The sequence below is a fragment of the Loxodonta africana genome, chromosome 3 (assembly GCF_030014295.1).
Source record: "Loxodonta africana isolate mLoxAfr1 chromosome 3, mLoxAfr1.hap2, whole genome shotgun sequence".
NCBI classification, from domain to species: Eukaryota; Metazoa; Chordata; class Mammalia; order Proboscidea; family Elephantidae; genus Loxodonta; species Loxodonta africana.
In genome coordinates, this window is record NC_087344.1 from 177,896,319 (window position 1) to 177,917,204 (window position 20,886).

Here is a 20,886-nt window from a genome sequence, read left to right on the forward strand (position 1 = left end):
CTGTCACATTATAGGGAGACCAAGTAGTGTCACATAACAACGTCTGTATAAATTTTTGCGTGAGAAACTAACTCGACCTATAAATTTTCACTTAAGACACAATAAATAAATAAGTGCAAGAGGAAGGCAGTCAGAGACATGGCATGAGAAGGACTCAACCTGCCATTGCAGGCTTTGAAGATGGAAGAAGGGCGCCATGAGAAAAGGAATGTGGCAGCCTCTAGAAGCTGGAAACAGCCCTGTAAACAGTGGGTTTACAACTAGCAAGAAAGTGGGGACCACAGTACCACAACTGCAAGGAAATAAATTCCACCAACACCTGAATGAGCAGGAAACAGATCCTTCCCTAGAGCCTCCAGAATAAAATACAGCCTGCCAACATCTTGATTTAGCTGGTTGAGACTGTATCAGACCTCTGATGTACTGAAAGGGAAGATAATAAATTTGTGTTATTTCAAGCCACTGAGTGTGTGATAATTTGCTATGGCAACAATAGAAAATACAACCTTTTTGCTCCTACCTTTCTCTGTGTTTGCAACGCCCTTCCCCCTCCTATCTTCACCTAAGCCCCACATCCTCTATGAAGACATCTCTAGCTTCACTGATGTCCTCATATTCTTATCCACAAGCATCATTCCTGGAAGCAGCAGTCAAGAAATCAAATAAGCCCTGGTGGTGTAGTGGTTAAGAGCTCAGCTGCTAACCAAAAGGTCAGCAGTTCAAATGTACCATCTGCTCCTTGGAACCCCTGTGAGGCAGTTCTACTCTGTCCTAGAAGGTCACTATGAGTTAGAATCGACTCCAGGGCAGTGAATTTGGAATGGGTTTTTTATCCACTTTATTGCCCTAATGACCTAGGACAGCTAATTATTTTTTATATCTTTGTTCTGTCTCCATAATTAGATTGTAAGACTCTTAAGGACAAAGATGATGTATCAGTAACTAGTACATTGTAAAATAGCCACAAATCTTTTCCCTCCCTGCATCCATGCTCTTGCAATGTGACTTTGAAGAAGTTGCCATTAAAAGGTGGGTTATATTCTTCTACTCCTTGAATCTGGGTTGGCCTCGTGGCTTGCTTTGGCCAAAATGCATTAGCAAATGTAGCAAAATTAGAAGCTAGAAAAGCACTTGTTCATGGGGCCTTGCCTTCTCCTGTTGCTCTTAGGAATCTTGAGACCACCATCATGTGAACAAGCCTGGGATAGCCCAGCTAGTCAACAGCCAGGCAACTGCCAGATAAGTGAGTGAACCATCAACCTCCAGCTGACTGCAGACTCATGAGTGGGTTTCACTTAGACCAGCAGAAGAACTTCCCAGATGATCCCAGCCCATATTACTAATGCGTAGAATCACGAGCATATCAACGACTGCTGTTTTAAGCCTTGGGGTGGCATGTTACACAGCAAAAGCTAACTTATACATAACCTCAACGCTCTGCATTGAGCTGCTGCTGAATAATTTTGGATGATGAGGAGGAGGATGACAATGACAAAAACAACAACAATGACAAAAATAATTTTTAAAAGCCATATTCACTCCTAGTAAAACAAAAGGATCAGTGATATAATTTCCATATCCTAATGCCAGGACATACCAATTAAGATGCTCCAACAAATGAATCCAGTGCTGCGGGTTCTCACTTGTCTGTGCCAAGAAATTTGGGAGACAGCCACCTGGTCAACTGGCTGGAAGAGATCCATATCTGTGCCCATTCCAAAGAAAGGTGATCCAACAGAATGCGGAAATTATCGGACAATATCATTAATATCACACACAAGTAGAGCTTTGCTGAAGATCATTCAAAAGTGGTTGCAGCACTACATTGACAGGGAACTTTCAGAAATTCAAGCTGGATTCAGAAGAGGACGTGGAACCAGGGATATCATTGCTGATGTCAGGTGGATCTTGGCTGAAAGCAGACAACACCAGAAGGATATCTACCTATGTTTTATTGACTATGCAAAGGCACTCGACTGTGTGGATCATAACAAATTATGGATAACACTGCGAAGAATGGGAATCCCAGAACACTTAATTGTGCTCATGAGGAACATATACATGGACCTATACATAGAGGCAGTCTTCAAACAGAACAAGGGGATACTGCATGGTTTGAAGTCAGGAAAGGTGTGTGTCAGGGTTGTATCTTTTCACCATACCTATTCAATCTGTATGCTGAGCAAATAATCTGAGAAACTGGACTATATGAAGAAGAATGGGCATCAGGATTGGAGGAAGACTCATTAACAACCTGCATTATGTAGATGACACAACCTTGCTTGCTGAAAGTGAAGAGGACTTGGAGTGCTTACTAATGAAGATCGAAGACTACACAGTATTCAGGACGGATTACACCTCAACATAAAGAAAACAAAAACCCTCACAACTGGACCAATAAGCAACATCATGATAAACAGAGAAAAGATTGAGGTTGTCAAGGGTTTCATTTTACTTGGATCCACAATCAACAGCCATGGAAGCAGCAGTCAAGAAATCAAAACATGCATCGCACTGGGCAAGTCAGCAGCAAAAGATTTCTTTAAAGTGTTAAAAAGCAAGATGTCACCGTGAGGACTAAAGTGCACCTGACCCAAGCCATGGTGTTTTCAATAGCCTCACATGCATGTGAAAGCTGGACAATGAATAAGGAAGACTGAAGAAGAATTGGAGACTTTGAACTGTGGTGTTGGCAAAGAATATAGAACATACCATGGACAGCCAAAAGAACAAACAAATCTGTCTTGGAAGAAGTACAACCAGAATGCTCCTTAGAAGCAAGGATGGCGAGACTACACCTCATATACTTTGAACATGTTATCAGCAGGGACCAGTCCCTGGAGAAGGACATCATACTTGGTAAAGTAGAGGGTCAGCAAAAAAGAGGAAGACCATCAATGATATGTATTGACACAGTGGCTGCAACAATGAGTTCAAACATAACAACAATTGTGAGGATGGTACAGGATGGGGCAGTGTTTTGTTCTATTGTACATAGGGCTGCTATGAGTTGGAAATGATTAGACAGCACCTAACAACATCAACAAAAATACAGACATCCTTTCCAGAATTAGTACTCCACATCCTACTTGAATTCCTCAAGTGTTGGAGAAGTCACAATTTTCTGAGACAGCCCCTACTATTTTAAGCACCTGTAACTGAGATAAAGTTAAGCTGAAATCTATTAAGCTGAAATTTACCTCCCACCTGCTGTGCCAAATTTTGCTTCTATAACCACGCACAACACATTTTCTCCTTCTTGTGCAGTTTGGCACCATGTTTATAAGCCTAAGCTTTGGAGTCAGCCACAATGGAGTTCAACTGTCAGCGCTTTTCCCTTCCCAGCTGGGTCATCTTGAGCAAGTCTATCTCTCAAAGAATCGGCATTCTCAACCGTAAAACTGGAGTAATAATACCTGTCTTGCAGGATGGTTGTGAAAATTAGAAAGCAGGTGTCATCAAGTCGATTCCACCTGATGGCAACCCCATTTTTGTCAGAGTAGAAATGTGCTCCGTATGGTTTTCAGTGATTGATTTTTGGGGGAGTAAATCACCAGGCCTTTCTTCCAAGAAGCCTCTGAGTGAACTTGAGCCTCCAACCTTTCAGTTAGCAGTTGAGCGCTTAATGATTTGCAGCACCCAGGGACTCTGAAAATTAGATAAAGGAACGTATAAAGTGCAAAACTTATTGTGTATTATCAATAAATGGAAGGTAATGTAGTTATTCTGCTTGATCATCTTTCAGATATTTGAAAACAACCTTATTTGTTTAGTCTTCTCCAGACTGAGCATATCTTCAGTCAATCTTCGGAAAACGGCAAAATTATTCTTTTCTGGATCTATATTTGTTTATGGCTTAAGTTTGCATTTAGATAAGATCTAGTTTAAATGATACTTGGCTAACACTCCCTGATACAACTGATAATTGGCCTCTTACCGGAAACAGGAAGAAGTTTTCTCTGATAAAACTGGTTTGAAAAACAATCATGACTTATCTGAGCTACTCCACTATGAGCCTTTTTATTCCTTCTGACTGTATGCTGGCTCAAAATCACAGAGTCTGTATTTTTAGAGAAGAATGCCTTTTTCTCACTCATCTGGTTTCCATGACAGGGGATTTTTGCTAAATATCCCTAGATTCTTACCCCAGCTTTTAGTCTACCCTTGATTTATAAGCAATAACCACTAGTCCAAGTTTTTCTCAATAACACAAGACCAAACACAGTGCTGTTGAGTCGATTCCAACTCATAGCCACCCTATAGGACAGGGTAGAACTGCCCCCATAGGGTTTCCAAGGAGCAGGTGGTGGATTTGAATTGCTGACCCTTTGGTTTGCAGCCAAGCTCTTAAGCACCGCACCACCGTGGCTCCTCTTTCTCAATAGGGTGGAGATCATTTAACAAAGTCCTGAGCCCAAGAAATGCAGTCTCTTTCTCCTTCCTTCTCCACCTGGACCAGTAAGAACAAGCTGACCTACTTATTCTAAGAACTAGACTGGTAGGGAAGGGGACAGTAAGCCCATTTTGACACTCACATTAAGTTACATCCTCCGACCTAGCTTATATTATTTACATATAATACAAGTGAGAAAATCAAAACCAAAATGAGATACAATCTCACCCAGCGTTACTGGCTTGAATCAAAAAAAACAAAATAATATTGGAGAGGCTGTGGAGAGTTTGGAACTCTTATGCACTGCTGGTGGGAATTCAAAATGGTACAATGTGGTGCTTCCTTAGAAAGCTAGAAATAAAAATACCGTGATCCAGCAACCCCACTCCTAGGAATATACCCTAATGAGAAATAAAAATAGACATAAGCACACCCATATTCATTGCAGCATTGTTCACAATAGCAAAAAGATGGAAACAACCTAGATGCTCATCCACAGATGAATGGATAAACAAACTATGGTGCATGTACACAATGGAGTACTACGCGATAAAGAACAATGATGACTCTGTGAAGCATCTCATGACATGGATGAATCTGGAGAGCATTATGCTGAGTGAAATGAGTCAATCGCAAAAGGACAAATATCATATGAGACCATTGCTATACAAGCTCATGCAAAAGTATACACACACACACAAAAATCCTTGATGGTTTACAAGAGAGGGAAGGAGTAGGGATGGAAAAACACTAAATAGATAATGGATAAGTGGTAACTTTGGTGAAAGGTAAGACAGTGCACAATACTGGGGAAACCAGCACAGCTTGTCCAGGGCAAGGTCATGGAAGCTCCATAGACACATCCAAACTCCCTGAAGGACCAAATTACTAGGCCGAGGGCTGCGGGAACCATGGTCTTGGGAAACATCTAGCTCAACTGGCATAACATAGTTTATAAAGAAAATGTTCTACATTCTACTTTGGTGAGTAGCATCTTGGGTCTTAAATGCCTATGGGCAATCATCTAGGATACTCCACTGGTCTCACCCCTTCGGTAGCAAGGGAGAATGAAGAAAACTAAAGACACAAGGGAAAGATTAGTCCAAGGAACTAATGGACCACAACTACCACAGCCTCCACCAGATTGAATCTAGTACAACTAGATGGTGTCCGGCTACCACCGACTGCTCTGACAGGGATCACAATAGAGGGTCCCAGAGAGAGCTGGGGGAAAATGTAGAAGAAAATTCTAACTCACAAAAAAAGAACAGACTTACTGGCCTGAGAGATACTGGAGAAACCCTAAGAGCGTGGCCCTTGGATACAGTTTTAGCTCAGTAATGAAGTCACTTCTGAGGTTCACCATTCATCCAAAGATTAGACAGGCTTATAAAACAAAAAGAGACTAAAGGGGCACACCAGCCCAGGGGCAAGGACTAGAAGGCAGGAGGGGACAGGAAAGCTGGAATTGGGAACACAAGGTGGAGAAGGGAGAGTGTTAACATGTGGTGAGGTTGTTAACCAATGTCATAGAAACAATGTGTGTACTAATTGTTTAATGAGAAGCTAGTTTGTTCTGTAAACCTTCACCTAAAATACCATAAAAAAAACTTTTAAAAAAAAAGTGATACTTTGGTTCACCATCTGCACACCCTATCTTCTTTTACTTGGTTCAAAACTCAGACAATGAAATCGGGGACTATTTATTACCCATCTCCAGAACCCCAATATGATCTGAACATAAATCTGGAGACAATCCAACTAGAAGACTGCTGATAGCTGAGGTAGCCAGAGTGCTGCTCTTATCTGTCTGCCTGCTGGTAGCTCTCTTACTATAATCAGTCATTGGTTGCAACTCCGGTAAACAACTGTAAGAGGGATGAAGACAGAAAGAAGCTTGGCAGGTTGTAGTTAGTGTGTTTGAGTTCCTTGTTGCAGCTACTGTGTCAATCTGTCTCATTGGGAATTTCCCTCACTTCCATTGGTCCTCTGCTTTACAAAATAATGTCCTTTTCTAGCAATTGGTCAAGCATACAAACGTTCATGAAGACGGCACAGGACCAGGTGATATTTCATTGGCATACATAAAGTAGCTACTAGTCAGAGCTCACTTGATGGCACCAGCAACAACAAATTACAGTTTTTCTACAAGAGCTTTTTTTTTCCTTTACCAAATTGGAGTTTCATAGAAGGATATAATGTCTACGTTTGATGCCTATGAATTTGAATAATGATTTTCTATACTTTTAAAGATATTTTTAACTGGCTTAAGGCACTGAATTTATAAAAATTAGGAAATATTTATGACATTTTTGGTTACCTGACTTGGAATCCTCTCCTCTTTTTTCACTCTGTGAAATGCCCAATTCCCATGATAAATTTCTTTTCCTAAATAATAGATATTCACAGCCCAGTTGTCTTTGTGGGCGACCATGTGACCTACTACTGGCCAGTGAGATGTAAGAAGAAATCTTTGGGGGGGAATGTCGTAGAGTTTCCTCTTCTACAAAAAAGACAAGCAAGGACAGACTTCTGTCTGGGAGCTGTCCAGGGATCATCTGTTGCTAGTTACAGCAGACAACTTGGAACTATGAAGCATTCCAAGGTTCGTGGCGTAGAATGGTGCAGAGAACTTGGGTTCCTGATAACATCATTATGTTACTGCACAAATTCTGGAAGCACCTACCTCTGGCCTTCTCTTTTAAGTGATAATTAAATGTTATCCTTAACTAAGCCATTTTCAATTAGGTAGTTTGTTACTTGTAGTTGAACATAGCCTAATCGCTACAAGTACTAGAGGCAAATACTATCTGTTGCTAGACTCTGCCTTTATAACATCTTATATCTGCTTACAATGATTCTTATACAAGTGAGTATATGCTGACTGTAATTATGTATAAACAAACACAGGGAAAGAGAAAAAAGAGTAGATGGAGACAGTAAAATATTAAGAGTGGTAATCTTTGTGCAGCGGAACTCTGGATTGTATATTTTCTTCTCTATTCTCTATTTTACAAAGCTTATATTAGAACAGGCATTAATTTTTAAATTAACAAAATCAGCTTTATTTTTAAGAAATAAAACTTTCACAGGGGCAAATTTTGGTAGCAATGGGGAAACTCGGCCATACCAACACTCCATAGAACTTGCATTCAGCGAAAAGCAGAATGCCTGCTATGGCACTCTTTCCCACAGGATGCTACATACTTTTCTACTTTCTGAGGATAGAAGAATGGGAAAATAGGCCTAATTTATCCCAGGAAAGATTAAAAATTAAAACATTTTCTAGCTAGTAAAAATAGCCGGGAATAGGGCTGGATGATCCAGAGCACTTTTTCCAGGTTTATTGTTTAGTGCACTGATAGAGCAGAGACATTTCCAGATGATTCCTCCCACCATAGCACCCAAGCACAATTGCAGAGCTACTGAATGGCAATGTTTAAGGCTTTTACACATCAAAAACACACAGCTTTGCTCTGCAAGGCCCTGGTAAATAATTGCACATCTTGGACAATTTGACCTTAAATGTAAAGTACTAATTAGGGCTGAAACAGCTTATTGTTGCTTTAGCCAGTGTGAACAGAACTTGGATATGACAGGAGTATAAATCTCCCCAAAATGACAACACTGACAGCACGCGATTCATACACATGGCTCATAATCCCATACATTATTACTCTGGGATATTCTTTGGCAAGATATGAGTTGGGAGCTAAGGTTTATTCTTAGATCTATTTCCCTAAGAGAAAAATAAACATGTAAGGGAAAGGACCAGGATTTTTTTTTCTTTCAAAATTACTGTTGTCATCAATTATAAACTTATATTAGCTATCTACTATACTTCAGGCAACCAGAAATACAAAAACTTAGAAGATAGTATTTTACTCTAAAAATAATTTAAAAGAAACCAAAACAAATTTTCTATCTAGTTTTGAAGACAAGACACACATATAGAGACAGAGATAATATGAGAATATGTGGTACGAACAAAGTGGCGCAAGAGTTCCGTAGAGGGAGAGCTTGGGGCTGGCCAAGCTGCAGCAAAAAAAAAAAAAAAACCTTTTGCCTTGGAGTTGATTCCAACTCATAGAGACCCTATAGGACAGAGTAGAACTGCCCCATAGAGCTTCCAAGGAGCGCCTGGCGGATTCAAACTAACCTTTCGGTTATCAGCCATAACACTTAACCACTACACCACCAGGGTTTCCAAGCTGTAGCAAGGAGGCGGAAATTAAGTGAGCCTTCCTTGAGGAAGGCTGGGGGTTAGGTAAGTGATGAGAAGAGAGGAAGACCAGGAAGGTACTTGAACATGAACCAAGGTTCAGCTACAGAGCATGGGCCATGTTTAGAAGGTGAACTATAGCCCAACTTGGCTGTAGTGAAGGACTCGAGTAGGAGAGAAATGAGCAATAATATTTTTGAAAAATTAGGGAATGATCACATCATGAAGGAAATCCCACACCCTGACAAAGAAAGTCTGATTTTATCCTACAGTGTGCTGGTTACTACCTTGTGCTCTGGACTCAGGCAAAGGTTTGAATCCCAGCTCCACCATTTAATCACTATGTGGCCCTAGACATGTTTGTTTCTTGCTTTTTTCTCTTTCTTCCTTTCTTTTTTTACTTTGGATTGGTTTTACTTTTTTTTTTAACTTTTCATTATGAAAAATTTCAAAGATACCCAAGAATTATACAATGAATCCCCATGTACCCGTCACTCCCCTTCAACAATCATCAACATCTGACCTGTCTTGTTTCATATCTTGATTCATCTACATCTTTCCCACTCCCTCCTCATCTCCTGCTTTAGACTTGATATATTTGGTATCTGGGGAAACCCTATGTGTGGCCCCTATTTAAAGGCTCCCTGCAGGTAGAGGAGCCAGGAAAGAAGGGTGCCACCAGGATGCCTGAGAAGGACATATATAAAAGCAATATTGTCCTTAAACTCAAGAAACTAGGATCCCAGGCTGAGTCTTATCCTTTAAATGGTCTGCTGCTGCCCACCTCCAGCCACTCCACTTCCCACAGGGCAAGTAGTTCCAAGGGCATGTGCCCACCTGAAGCTTGTACCCCCTCACTAGGCCCTCGTATCTGGAACTCAGGGGTTTTCTGCCCAAACAACCCACAGCTACTTCCAAGGCCTGTGTGGGCTCTGTCCTTTAGGGGGCCTACCCCGACTCCTGTGTGCGCACCACTAAATTCTAAAGGTGATCAAGTGGTTGCTGGAAAGTGGATGTGGGCAGGGCTTGGATTTGTGGGCTGAGTCCACACACCTATGCATCAGGCTTCTCAAGGTACCAGAAGAGACAGTGGTGGGGAAAGAAAGGATTTCCCCTTCTCCCTGAATATCAGGAGCTTCCATTTGTACTCTTGCCCCATATCCCACAAACATTAGGGACACACCTCTGAAAGTAAGGAACAGCTACAATTTTTCTCATTGATAAGTTCCGTTGTCAAGTCAGCTCATAAGCTGCTAAAGGGTCAGATCAGTATTGACTGAGTCCCTAAGAAAACACGATAAATGTTACACATGAACCAGTGAAGCTGGCCAATACGATTACCATCAGAAGAACAGATTTGTACTGAAATCACAAGGTCAAAGCATCCATGAACTACACTTCCATTGGCGAGCAGGCATTCTCAAGAGCTTTCTCTATCAGGTTCTGAGACACAAGGAAACTTGTCTTACCTGGAAATCTCCCTACAGCGTTCAAAACGAAAGCCAACTGCGGATGCCTCCGTACAAAACAAGATTCTTGTACGTCAGCATACTTCAATTTTGAAGGACAAAAGGGCTAGAAATAATACCTATAACCTACATTCTAGAATTTAACCATTAAAATGTGTGCGGGGGATGGGGGTGGGGGTGGGGGTAGGTCGTGGTGTACGATTACACAGAAAGACAAAAAAAGTAGATAAAAAGCAAAGTAGGGCAGCCCACAAGAGCAATTCGAATTTTTTTATTCCTCTGTGGATAATATGTGGTTTCCTTTAAACAAGAACACAATCTCCATTAACTTAATTTGTACACTCACAGCTAGTGCCCTGGTAAGGCAGTTTTAGACACATCATTGCTACTTTGAAAGTAAATCAGTCCTGTGGAGTTAATTACCAGTAAATACAACTTAAAGTAGGTCTCCCACATGGCACTCAGCCAGTATAAGTGATTCTCAGTGTTAGCCGGCAACATTACAAGACATCAGGTACACATCTGAAAAGCCAAGTTTATCGGTGTGATAAATGTTTACAGGAGCAACGGGAAGAAACTTTTGCAGCATCTGCAGTTGGCGCAAAGGGTAAATAGTCTCATTAAGGAAGATGTTTTCAACCGAAATTTTTTTAAATGCCTCTCACCCCCCCGGCCAAGAGAAAATTCTTCAGCTCTGTGTGTTGTCGTAGCCTCTTCCTTAAATAACTTGTTTACAGAAAAGAAATTATGCCTTTTTTTTTTTTAAGTGCTGGTGTGTGGATCCTAATTAATTATATAAAGTAGAAATAATTTCATGAACTAGAAATACAATTAATAAAGCCAGCACAAAGAAGTTACTTTTATCACTGATGCTTTGGAATAGCGTGTCTTCTGCTATAGTGTTCTCAAGGAGTGATGCAGAAAACCAGAGACAGAAGACAAAAACTCAGAGGACGAGCCGTTTGAACTTTAATTAAATATCCGAATCAAGAGAAATGGGGACAGATGAAACCTTAGTAACAAAGAAATGGTGCGGGCACAAAGTGAACAGATTAATAAAATGACTGCTGATCTAAAATTGGTGATCAATGTATTTGTTTTGTTTTTCTATAAACATGTCAAAGTTTCCTGCGATCCTATATTTATTCAAGTGCACAAGCGATTCTACTATTCTGGCTTAAAATGTCCAGGTGGACTGCCACCAAAGCCGGCAGTTTTTGTTCCTGATTTACAACATTGAGGCCCTTTGGCCCCAGATTTGTAGTTCGCAGTCAGAATACCGATATAGGATTCTTTAAAATGACTTTCTTCCCGTTTTAATCTTATAAAGTGGTTTCACATGATTTTGCATTTCAAATATTTCTAAATCAATTTAGAAAACCAAAGGTGAAAATGACAAACCTCAAATAATAGATTGTAGAACAGATTCCAATTTGAACTCTTCATTATATATCAAAAAAACAAACCAAACCCGTTGCTGTCAAGTCAATTCCAACTCATAGCGACCCTCTAAGACAGGGTAGAACTGCCCCACAAGGTTTACAAGGAGCAGCTGGTGGATTCAAACTGCCCACCTTTTGGTTAGCAGCTGAACTCTTAACCGCTGCACCACCAGGGCCCCTCATCGGATATAACGGAGTTTATTACACCTCCTTCCACAGACATGATATGAATGTTAAGTGTCATGGTAGTATATATGAACTATGTAAAAACAAACTGGCTTATCTAAACCCTAAAAGAGCACAGATGGCTTTGCAGAGCCAAACCATATCATTGATTCATCTTGACTGTGGTTCCATTAACCAGATAAAGTCCCAACCTGGGGTTTTCTCATACATTAGGTCAAGATAACTCTATGTAGCCAGAGGTGTCAGGAAGAAGTAAAATGTCCAGTGGTCCTTTGTATAATGGGTATTGCTCTAGTGTACCACATGCCCAGTAAGTTCTAGCATCTAGGAGCATGCAATGGCAGCTAATTTTAGCTATGCAGTCTTGGTATTATTAGAGTTTAATTATATCATGTGCATTGAGATAGTTTAAATGTTAAAGACAAAGCAGGCTTATTCTCCTTAGCAATCGTCAGAATACAGAATGTTCAAAGCTGCAATCACACTCATAAGGCAAGTAAATTGGTTACAAAATGAGGGTAGCAACAAGTGTGCATGCTATAGAAAATGTGAAACCTGTCCCTAAAATGGATAATTCCTGGTTTGTTTTCAAAATTCAGTTGCTGGCTCAGACCACTTCTTATCAAACTAGAAATTTTTCACTTTAATTAAAGTTCTATGCAGTTTTCAGTCTTGGGAGCACAAAAAGCTATTCGAATAAAAAATTCATGTGATTCCCCCCCCCCCCCCCCACTGGCTAAGTTCTGTCTTACAAGGGAATTGCTTTATAAAACCCTTTAAGAATGAAAGAGTTTGAGATTTTAATGACAACTCACACTGGTGTGTTCATCTGTGGCTTCACTCCTCTAGGTAAATATACAAAGGCTACACTATAATAACAGAGGCATCCTCAAGGAGAGATTACTTTCTAATATATTTCTTAAATATGATTCCTTCCTCAATATTACTTCCTTTGGCTCATGCACACTCAAGGTGCTTCATACGTAAGACGATGAAGGTGGGAATGGTAATAGTAATAAGGTTATCAAAGCTCTTGTTTTTAAGAGCAAGCTGCGTTGAAATATTATTAACCGGTTCTTTCAAAATGCCAGTTTGTAAGTTTGTGAAGTCTCCGGCGTTGTGATTTTAGGATTTCTCTAAAACACATAAAGGGTAAAAATCTGCTGGCCGTCCGAAATGACTTTTTTTTTAAATCAGTAGGACCGCATTTAGAGAAAGACCTTGGTCCAGGTACCCCACTGGGATCGAAGGCGAAATCTTCACACTGGCTTTTTGGGCCTCGCTGTGCGAGTCTTCTTTGGGGCAGGGGACACTTTGTGAGGGAAGGAGGAGAGGGCGGTCAAGGAAGTTGGAAGCCAGGAATCTCCGCCTCCCTCGGACCCGGTCCGGTCACCAATGCTGGCCGGCGGCGCGGGTGCCCAGCTGCGCCTGGGACACGGCGGGCATCGCGGTGGCGGCGACGGCTGCGGCTGCAGCGTCGCCGACGCCGGGCAGGACGGAGCGCACCGAGCGGCGGAACTCCTCGTTCCTCCACGTGTAGAGCAGCGGGTTGAGCGCTGACAGGGCGCAGCACAGAAGCCAGCTGGCCGCCTGCACGCCCCAGGGCACCGGCAGCGAGAAGCCGCTGGCCAGGCTCACCCACACCAGCGGCTGCGTGGCCAGCAGGAAGACGCAGCAGAGCAGCAGCACCGACAGCCCGCTGAGACGCCGCTGCGCCCGCCGTGGGTGCAGCACCGGCGGCAGCGGCTGGGCCTGCGCGGCGTGCGCTGCGCCACCGGGGCCCGAAGCGTGCGGGGCGCCCGGGAAGGCGGCGGCGGCGGCGGCGCAGCCGGGAAGCTGGTGCAGCAGGTGGAAGTTAAGGACGCTCACCCGCTTGACGCTGACGCGCACGCGGCGCACGATGCCCAGGTAGCAGTGCAGCAGCAGCGCCGTCTGCGCCAGTAGCGCCGCGGCGGCCAGCAGCGCCGGGTAGTGGACGCGTGGTGGCGCGGCGCCCGGGCGCGGCGCCCAGGGCGGGAGCAGCAGCACGAGGCCCAGGGCGAGCGCCCAGGACAGCCCCAGCATACCCGCCGTGTGGCGCCGCTGGTACAACGCCTGGTAGGTGGCAGGCGCCCGGGTGATGAGCAGGTAGCGGTTCAGGGCCACGAGGCAGTGGGACAAGAGCGACACGGTGAGCCCGAGGCCCAGCAGCCCGCCCCGCAGCAGGCGGTAACTGCCGCCGGCGGCGTCCCAGTCCCCGGGGGGCTCCGCGGAGCCGGCGGGCAGGAGCCCGAGAACCGCCTCCTGCGGCATCCAGAGAGCGCAGACACTGAGGTCGGCGGCGCAGCCGTTCACGATGAAGGCGTTGCTGGTGGTCTGTAGCTTTCGGAAGGAGGACACGAGATAGATGACCATGCCGTTGGCCAGCGTGCCCCCGATGGCCAGGCCTGAGTACAGGAGGGACACGGGGATGCGCCGGCCCGCCCACGACTCCTCTTCCTCGCAGAGCAGCAGCAGCGATCCCCCGGTGGTGGAGGAGGTGGACGTGGAGGAGGAATTGGTCATTGTGGCCGAATCTTCACACCTCGCTAGCTAGCGTCGGCTTCTCGCAGTGCAGCCCATCATGACACTTGCCTGCTGGGAGGGCAAAGACATTTCCCTCAGCCTTCTGCCACCGACACAAAAGACTGAAGCACAATAATGGGCTGGGGGAGGGGGAGAGAGGGAGCTGAAGCACGGGGGTGGCAGATGACAGGTACCTGCCTCGGAAAAGTCTCCAGTGCTAGGGCAAAGGCCTCTTTGCATTCAGCAGGCACCGGACAGAGCAATGCCAAGAACATTCTCCTCTTCTCCCCCAATACACACACACACACACACACACACACACACACACACACACAATCCAGGGTATTGCAGGCTGGAGCGCCTAGTTTCCAGAAGAAAGCAGGGATATTTCAGCTGGGAAAAATGCCAGGGGAAAGGAGTGGATGGTACCTTGTTTGGGGGCTGGTCCTAAGCTGGCGGTAGTAGAGGGAGGAATGCCAGCAAATACCTCCTCAGTAGCAGCATCTGTGGTCCAGAAATCCACAGGAGGCACTCAGCTGGGATCAGTGCCAGGAGCAAGTGCCCGCTTCTCCCAACCAGTCTCCACACAGATGGTCCCAGGCAGGAACCAGCAGCTGCAGGGAGACTTATCAGCTGGCAGCAGGGCTGGGGAAAGGAAAGTGGGGGGCTGCAAGCCCAGACAGGGTGTGCAAGGCAAGCAGCAGCAGCAAAAATGCTTAGCTGCAAAAGCAGAAGCCGAGCTCCAGAGGAGCGGCACCCTGTGCTCAGAAGCAAGATTGGTGGCTGATGTGGTGAACCTACCTGAAGCTCTCTCCTGCTCAGTTATACATCAGCCAGGCAAAAGGCAGCCTTTCCACACTGGGTATGAATTATGCAATAGCTTCTAACTTGTGAAAGGAAGAGAAATATCTTGCTCAGAAAGTCCTGTAATTAACAAGTTTTTTTTTTGTCTTTGCTCTCTCTTTCTCTCAATCACCTATTCTTCACCCTGCTTTCATTTTTTTCTTCTGTCCTTTTAATGTTAGAATAAAATTTAATATACCCCAACCTATTTTATCCCAGTCAGACACATTGCAGGGGCAAGTTTTTTCTGAGGTGTAAATACACTTCCAATACCCAGAACTGATCTCTTCATTCCCACATTTGGAGAAAATAAATTTTTAAGGAGAGTTACTTTATATTTTAATTGAAACTTTTTTTTTTTTCGGTGAGGTGGAACATGGGTAATTGTCCACAGAAAAATCTCCAAGCCTCAATTTAAATCATAATTTCAGTTTTTCTCATCACCAAACTCCTCTCCAAAATTTGGCTTGCGTTTCAGTAACAAAATGGCTAGAGGACAAAATGAAATGGTCAAAAGGTTAAAAGTGGGTGTCAAGGGGCAAAGCAAAGAAGCTGAATAATACATGGTATGAACAGCAATGATGGCTCTTCATTTCAAAATTTGTGTGTGTGTGTATGTGTGTGTGTGTGTGTGTGGTTCCATCTTATATAGGGATTTGCAGTCTAATGTAGGAGTCTTCTTTAATGAACACTCATTTATCTATTGTGCATGGGAACTTTTTCATAAAAGGTATCCCCCCAAATAAGTACTTTTTCACTGGGAAAATCATTTATTTGAAAATATAATTCAGTATGAAATATGTTAACAGGACATAATGGAAAAAAATGCTGGATAGGATTTCAAGGCCTGTGGGTTCTAAGGTCGACATCTACCAGCTGGCCTTATGATGGATCATTTTCCTCTTGTCAAATAAGAAGCTTCAACTTAATGACTTTAAAGGCCCTTTCGGCTCAAACTTTCTAGAATACCCATTCATAAATTTGGCATTTCTTTTCTGTTCCCCACTTGAAATGTACCTTCTTTATCTGACATATAAAGTAGTCCTGGGTCACATGACAGGAGCCCATTCCAGTCTGTCCCTAAGGTTAACATTTCAGAATGAAACACAAAACACACCTTGTCTGCTTTCCTCTTTCTGTTTCAAAAACAAAATGGTTAGTTAACGGCTGTTAAGAAATCTGATGGGACTAGGGCTAAGCATGACTTGTTGAATTTCATCCATTTAGGCTGTATCTAAAGAGAATTGATTGGAGAGTTTAAAGGGAAGAACCAGAGATTTTCTTTACAGAGGATTGAAGTTTCCATTATCAACTTTATTGATGTTAAGGAAAATTTGCCATCATCTTTTGCCTGTTACCATTTGTCTGTATTGAAGCTTTCAGTACATCAAGCACAGCAAGCCTGCAGGAGATTCTTCTAATCCTTTATAGTTAAACCTCGCCATTGAAACAAAAAAATTTCTCTCACATTAACTTAGTCCTAAAGAACTTCCTAATAGTCTATAGTAGTGAGATATTTGAGTTCCAGGTCCTTAGTCTCAGATGCTGCTTCATGTGTTGTCTGTGGGAATGTACAACATCCCGGCCGGGAGACTCCATATACTCATATTTCTGGTAAGGTGGGACATGTCTTCTTTAGCCCTGGCCTCACAGGGGCTAAATTTTTGTTTGTTTTTTGGATTTATGTTACTGAACTTATATAGTATGTTGTTGCTGTTGTTTGGTGCCGTCCAGACGATTCCATCTCATAGCAACCCTATGTACAGTAGAACGGAACACTGCCTGACCCTACACCATCCTCGCAATTGTTGCTATGTTTGAGCCCATTGTTGCAGCCACTGTGTCAGTCCTTCTCATTGAGGGTCTTCCTCTTTTTTGCTGACCCTCTACTTTACCAGGAAACCTTGGTGGTGTAGTGGTTAAGTGCTACGGCTGCTAATCAAGAGGTCGGCAGTTCAAATCTGCCAGGTGCTTCTTGGAAACTCTATGTGGCAGTTCTACTCTGTCCTATAGGGTTGCTATGAGTCAGAATTGACTCTGGCAGTGCACTTGGTTTTGGTTTTTTGCTACTTTACCAAGCTGTATACATATAGCTCACTTTCCTTTCCTAGAGGATGTGTTCATTTTCTGATTCTACTTCCTATCTCCCATTGAATTCTCACCCCTCTTAGCTCTCACCACTCCATTAATACAGCTTTGGCTTAGGCCAGCAGTGGCCTTTAATTAGCAAATCCAAACCAAGACCAAACCCACTGCCATTGAGTCAATTCCAACTCATAGCAACCCTATAAAGACAAAGTAGAACTGCCCCACAGGGTTTCTAAGGAGCGGCTGGTGCATTCAAACTGCCGACCTTTTGGCTTACAGCCCAGCTCTTACCACCGTGCCACCAAGGCATATCCAGTGACTCCTAAATCCTCATCCTCCTTGCCTTTGACTCTGGCAATAACATACCCCTCCTCGACTCAGTTTCCCCCTTGGTATCTATTTATCCTACTTCTTCTCTGCCTACTCCTTTGCAGTCTCATTCATTGGTTCCCCACCTGTCATGGGCCCCTTAATATGATGTTCCTTAGTGCTCTATTCTTAACCCTCTTCTCACCCTACTTTCTCTCCCTAAATGAATGATCTCACTCAATTCCATACTTTCCACTGTTGCCTATAGGCAACCAAAAAGGTTCTTTCCTACCATCCTTACTTTTCTCCAGAGCTGCAGACTTTTGGAACTCTCCACTAGGATGGCCTAGACACTCTGCCTTTCTTGCGCCTCATCCTGTTTTTTCTCTTACGATCACTGTTTTGGTTAATGATATCCCCATTAAGTTACCCTAACTAAAAAAAACCTGGAGTTATCTTCAACATCTCTCTCTATTCAGATCACCTTATATTCAGCCCTTTGGTGAAGGAGAGATCCCCTATCCTAAATAGTACAAGATGCTGAAACACACAACACTTGGCACTAGACAGAGGAGGCTGATAGCAGTTTATTAGTCATGTATACTCACATTTCAGTGGAGAAGGACACCACATACCATGCAGAACCACAAGGAGGTCTCACTCAGGATTAGAGTAGGGGCTATGGGAGGCAAGCTTTGTAGTAGTAACAAGAGATTGGGGTGCCCCCTCTTTCCCGCAGGACGACGTGATTGAATTGTTTGAGTAATTCTGCAGGCTATCAGGAAAGTGAAGCCCATTAGGTTTAGAACTACATGGAATGCAGCTGGTCTGGCTGATAAAGGAGCTAGATGGGTAGGGAGTCTTTCACTCTGGGTGGAGGGCATATCTGGCAAGAGCAAGGGAATTCCCAGTTAGGTCTCTGAGACTCTGAGGCTCAAAGATGTCAAAGCAGCAAATGAAATTTTAGGCCTTACAATGCACTCCTTCATCTTGAACATTTAATCTTTCACCAGGTTTGGAGATGGAACTGCTCTTCAATTTTTTTTTTTTTTTTCCTGCTTCTGTCTCGTTTAGGCTCTTATCATCATTCACCTGGAATTTTATAACTTCCTAACTGCTTGTTGCACTGCAGATCCACCTCCTTGTCAGCTGCTCCTGAAGCATGAATCATCTCAATCTCCTCCTTTTTTGGGGGGGAGGGGACACTCAAAATATGTTGGCTTTGCAGTGTCTTCCCCCACGTGTCTGTCAGTTTGCCGTACTGTGGGGGCTTGTGTGTTGCTGTGATGCTGGAAGCTATGCCACCGGTGTTCAGATAGCAGCAAGGTCACCCATGGAGGACAGGTTTCAGCTGAGCTTCCAGACTAAGACAGACTAGGAAGAAGGACCCGGCAGTCTACTTCTGAAAAGCATTAGCCAGTGAAAACCTTATGAATACAGTGGAATATTGTCTGATATAGTGCTAAGTTGTCAGGAAGGATCAGTCCCTGGAGAAGGACATCATGCTTGGCAGAGTACAGGGTCAGCAGAAAAGAGGAAGACCCTCAATGAGGTGGATTGACACAGTGGCTGCAACAATGAGCTGAAGCATAACAAGGATTGTAAGGATGGCGCAGGACCAGGCAGTGTTTCGTTCTGTTGTGCATAGGGTTGCTATGAGTCGGAACCGACTCGATGGCACCTAACAACAACAACAACAACGTCTTAGTTTCCTAGTGTTGCTCTAACAGAAATATCACAAGTGGGTGGTTTTAAGGGACAGAAATTTTCTCACAGTTCAGGAGACTAGAAGTCTGAATTTAGGGCGCCATTTCTGGGGGAAGGCTCTCTGAGCTCTGAGGAAGATCCTTGTCTCCTGGCGTTCCTCGGTTCCTTGATCATCTTCATGTGACAGCTATCTTCTCCTGTTTGTGCTTGCTTGTCTCTGTGTCTATTTGCTTATAACTCAGAAGTGATTTGTCTGAGAACACACCCTATACTGACATTGCGTCATTAGCATAAAAAACCTTATTCCTAAACACACACTTGGGGCCAGGGGGTGCACAATTTAATCCATGGCATACAGTTTTATTATAAGAAAGGGACCACTTTAGTACCTCCTAAGGAATAAAAAACAAAAAATCTTTCTCAGGTGGGAAGGCACTCAAAAGATGACTAGGGAGGAGCTGCCTCCTCAAAGTAGAGTTGATGTTAATGACATGGATGGAGTCAAGCTTTCGGGACCTTCATTTGCTGATGTGGCATGACTCAAAATGAGAAGAAGCAGCTGCAAACATTCATTAATAATCAGAACATGGAATGTACAAAGTATGAATCTAGGAAATCATCAAAAATGAGATGGAATGCATAAACGTCAATATCCTAGGCATTAGTGAGCTGAAATGGACTGGTATTGACTATTTTGAATTGGACAAGCATACAGCCTACTATGTCAGGAATGACATCTTGAGGAGGAATGGTGTTGCCTTTATTGTCAAAAAGAACTTTTCAAGATCTATCCTGAAGTACAGTGCTGTCAGTTAATACAACTATTATTGAAATTTATGCACCAACCACTAAGGTCAAACATAACGAAATTGAAGAATTTTACCAACTTCCGCAGTCTGAAATTGATCAAACATGCAATCAGGATGCATTGATAATTGCTGTTGATTGGAATGCAAAGTTGGAAACAAAGGAGGATCAGTAGTTGGAAAATATGGCCTTGGTGATATAAATGATGCCAGAGATCGCATGATAGAATTTTGCAAGACCAACAACTTCCTCATTGCAGATATCTTTTTTCAACAACATAAATAGTGACTATACACTTGGACCTTACCAGGTGGAATACACAGAAATCAAATCGGCTACATCTGTGAAAAGAGACAATGGAAAAGCTCATATCAGTCAGGCCAGGACAGACCATCAATTGCTCATATGTAAGTTCAAGTTCAAGCTGAAGAAAATTAAAACAAGTCGATGAGAGCCAAAGTACAACCTTCAGTATATCCCACCTGAATTTTTAGAAACCATCTCAAGAACAGATTTGATGCAGTGAACACTAATCACTGAAGACCAGACCAGACGACTTCTGTAATAACATTAAGGATATCATACATGAAGAAAGCAAGAGGTCATTAAAAAGACAGAAAAGATCAAAATGGGTGTCAGAAGAGACTGAAAATTGCTCTTGAACATCGAGTAGCTAAAGCAAATGGAAGAAATGAAGTAAAAGGGCAGAACAAAAGATTTCAAAGGGTGGCTTGAGAAGACAAAGTAAAGTATTTTAATGACATGTGCAAAGACCTAGAGTGCATTCACCATACCTATTCAATCTGTATGCTGAACAAATAATTCAAGAAGCTGGACTATATGAAGAAGAATGGGGCATCAGGATTGGAAGAAGAC

At 43.2% G+C, this 20,886-nt stretch overlaps 1 protein-coding gene across 1 annotated transcript; it reads right to left on the bottom strand.

Annotated features, from left to right (window-relative positions):
• Positions 1 to 13,101: 13,101 nt before the first annotated feature.
• GPR88 (G protein-coupled receptor 88) lies at positions 13,102 to 14,931 on the bottom strand. Its single transcript, XM_064282487.1, has one exon. It carries the CDS (start codon positions 14,254 to 14,256, stop codon positions 13,102 to 13,104), a length of 1,155 nt encoding a protein of 384 aa, XP_064138557.1. The 5' UTR covers positions 14,257 to 14,931.
• Between the last annotated feature and the right edge of the window lie 5,955 nt (positions 14,932 to 20,886).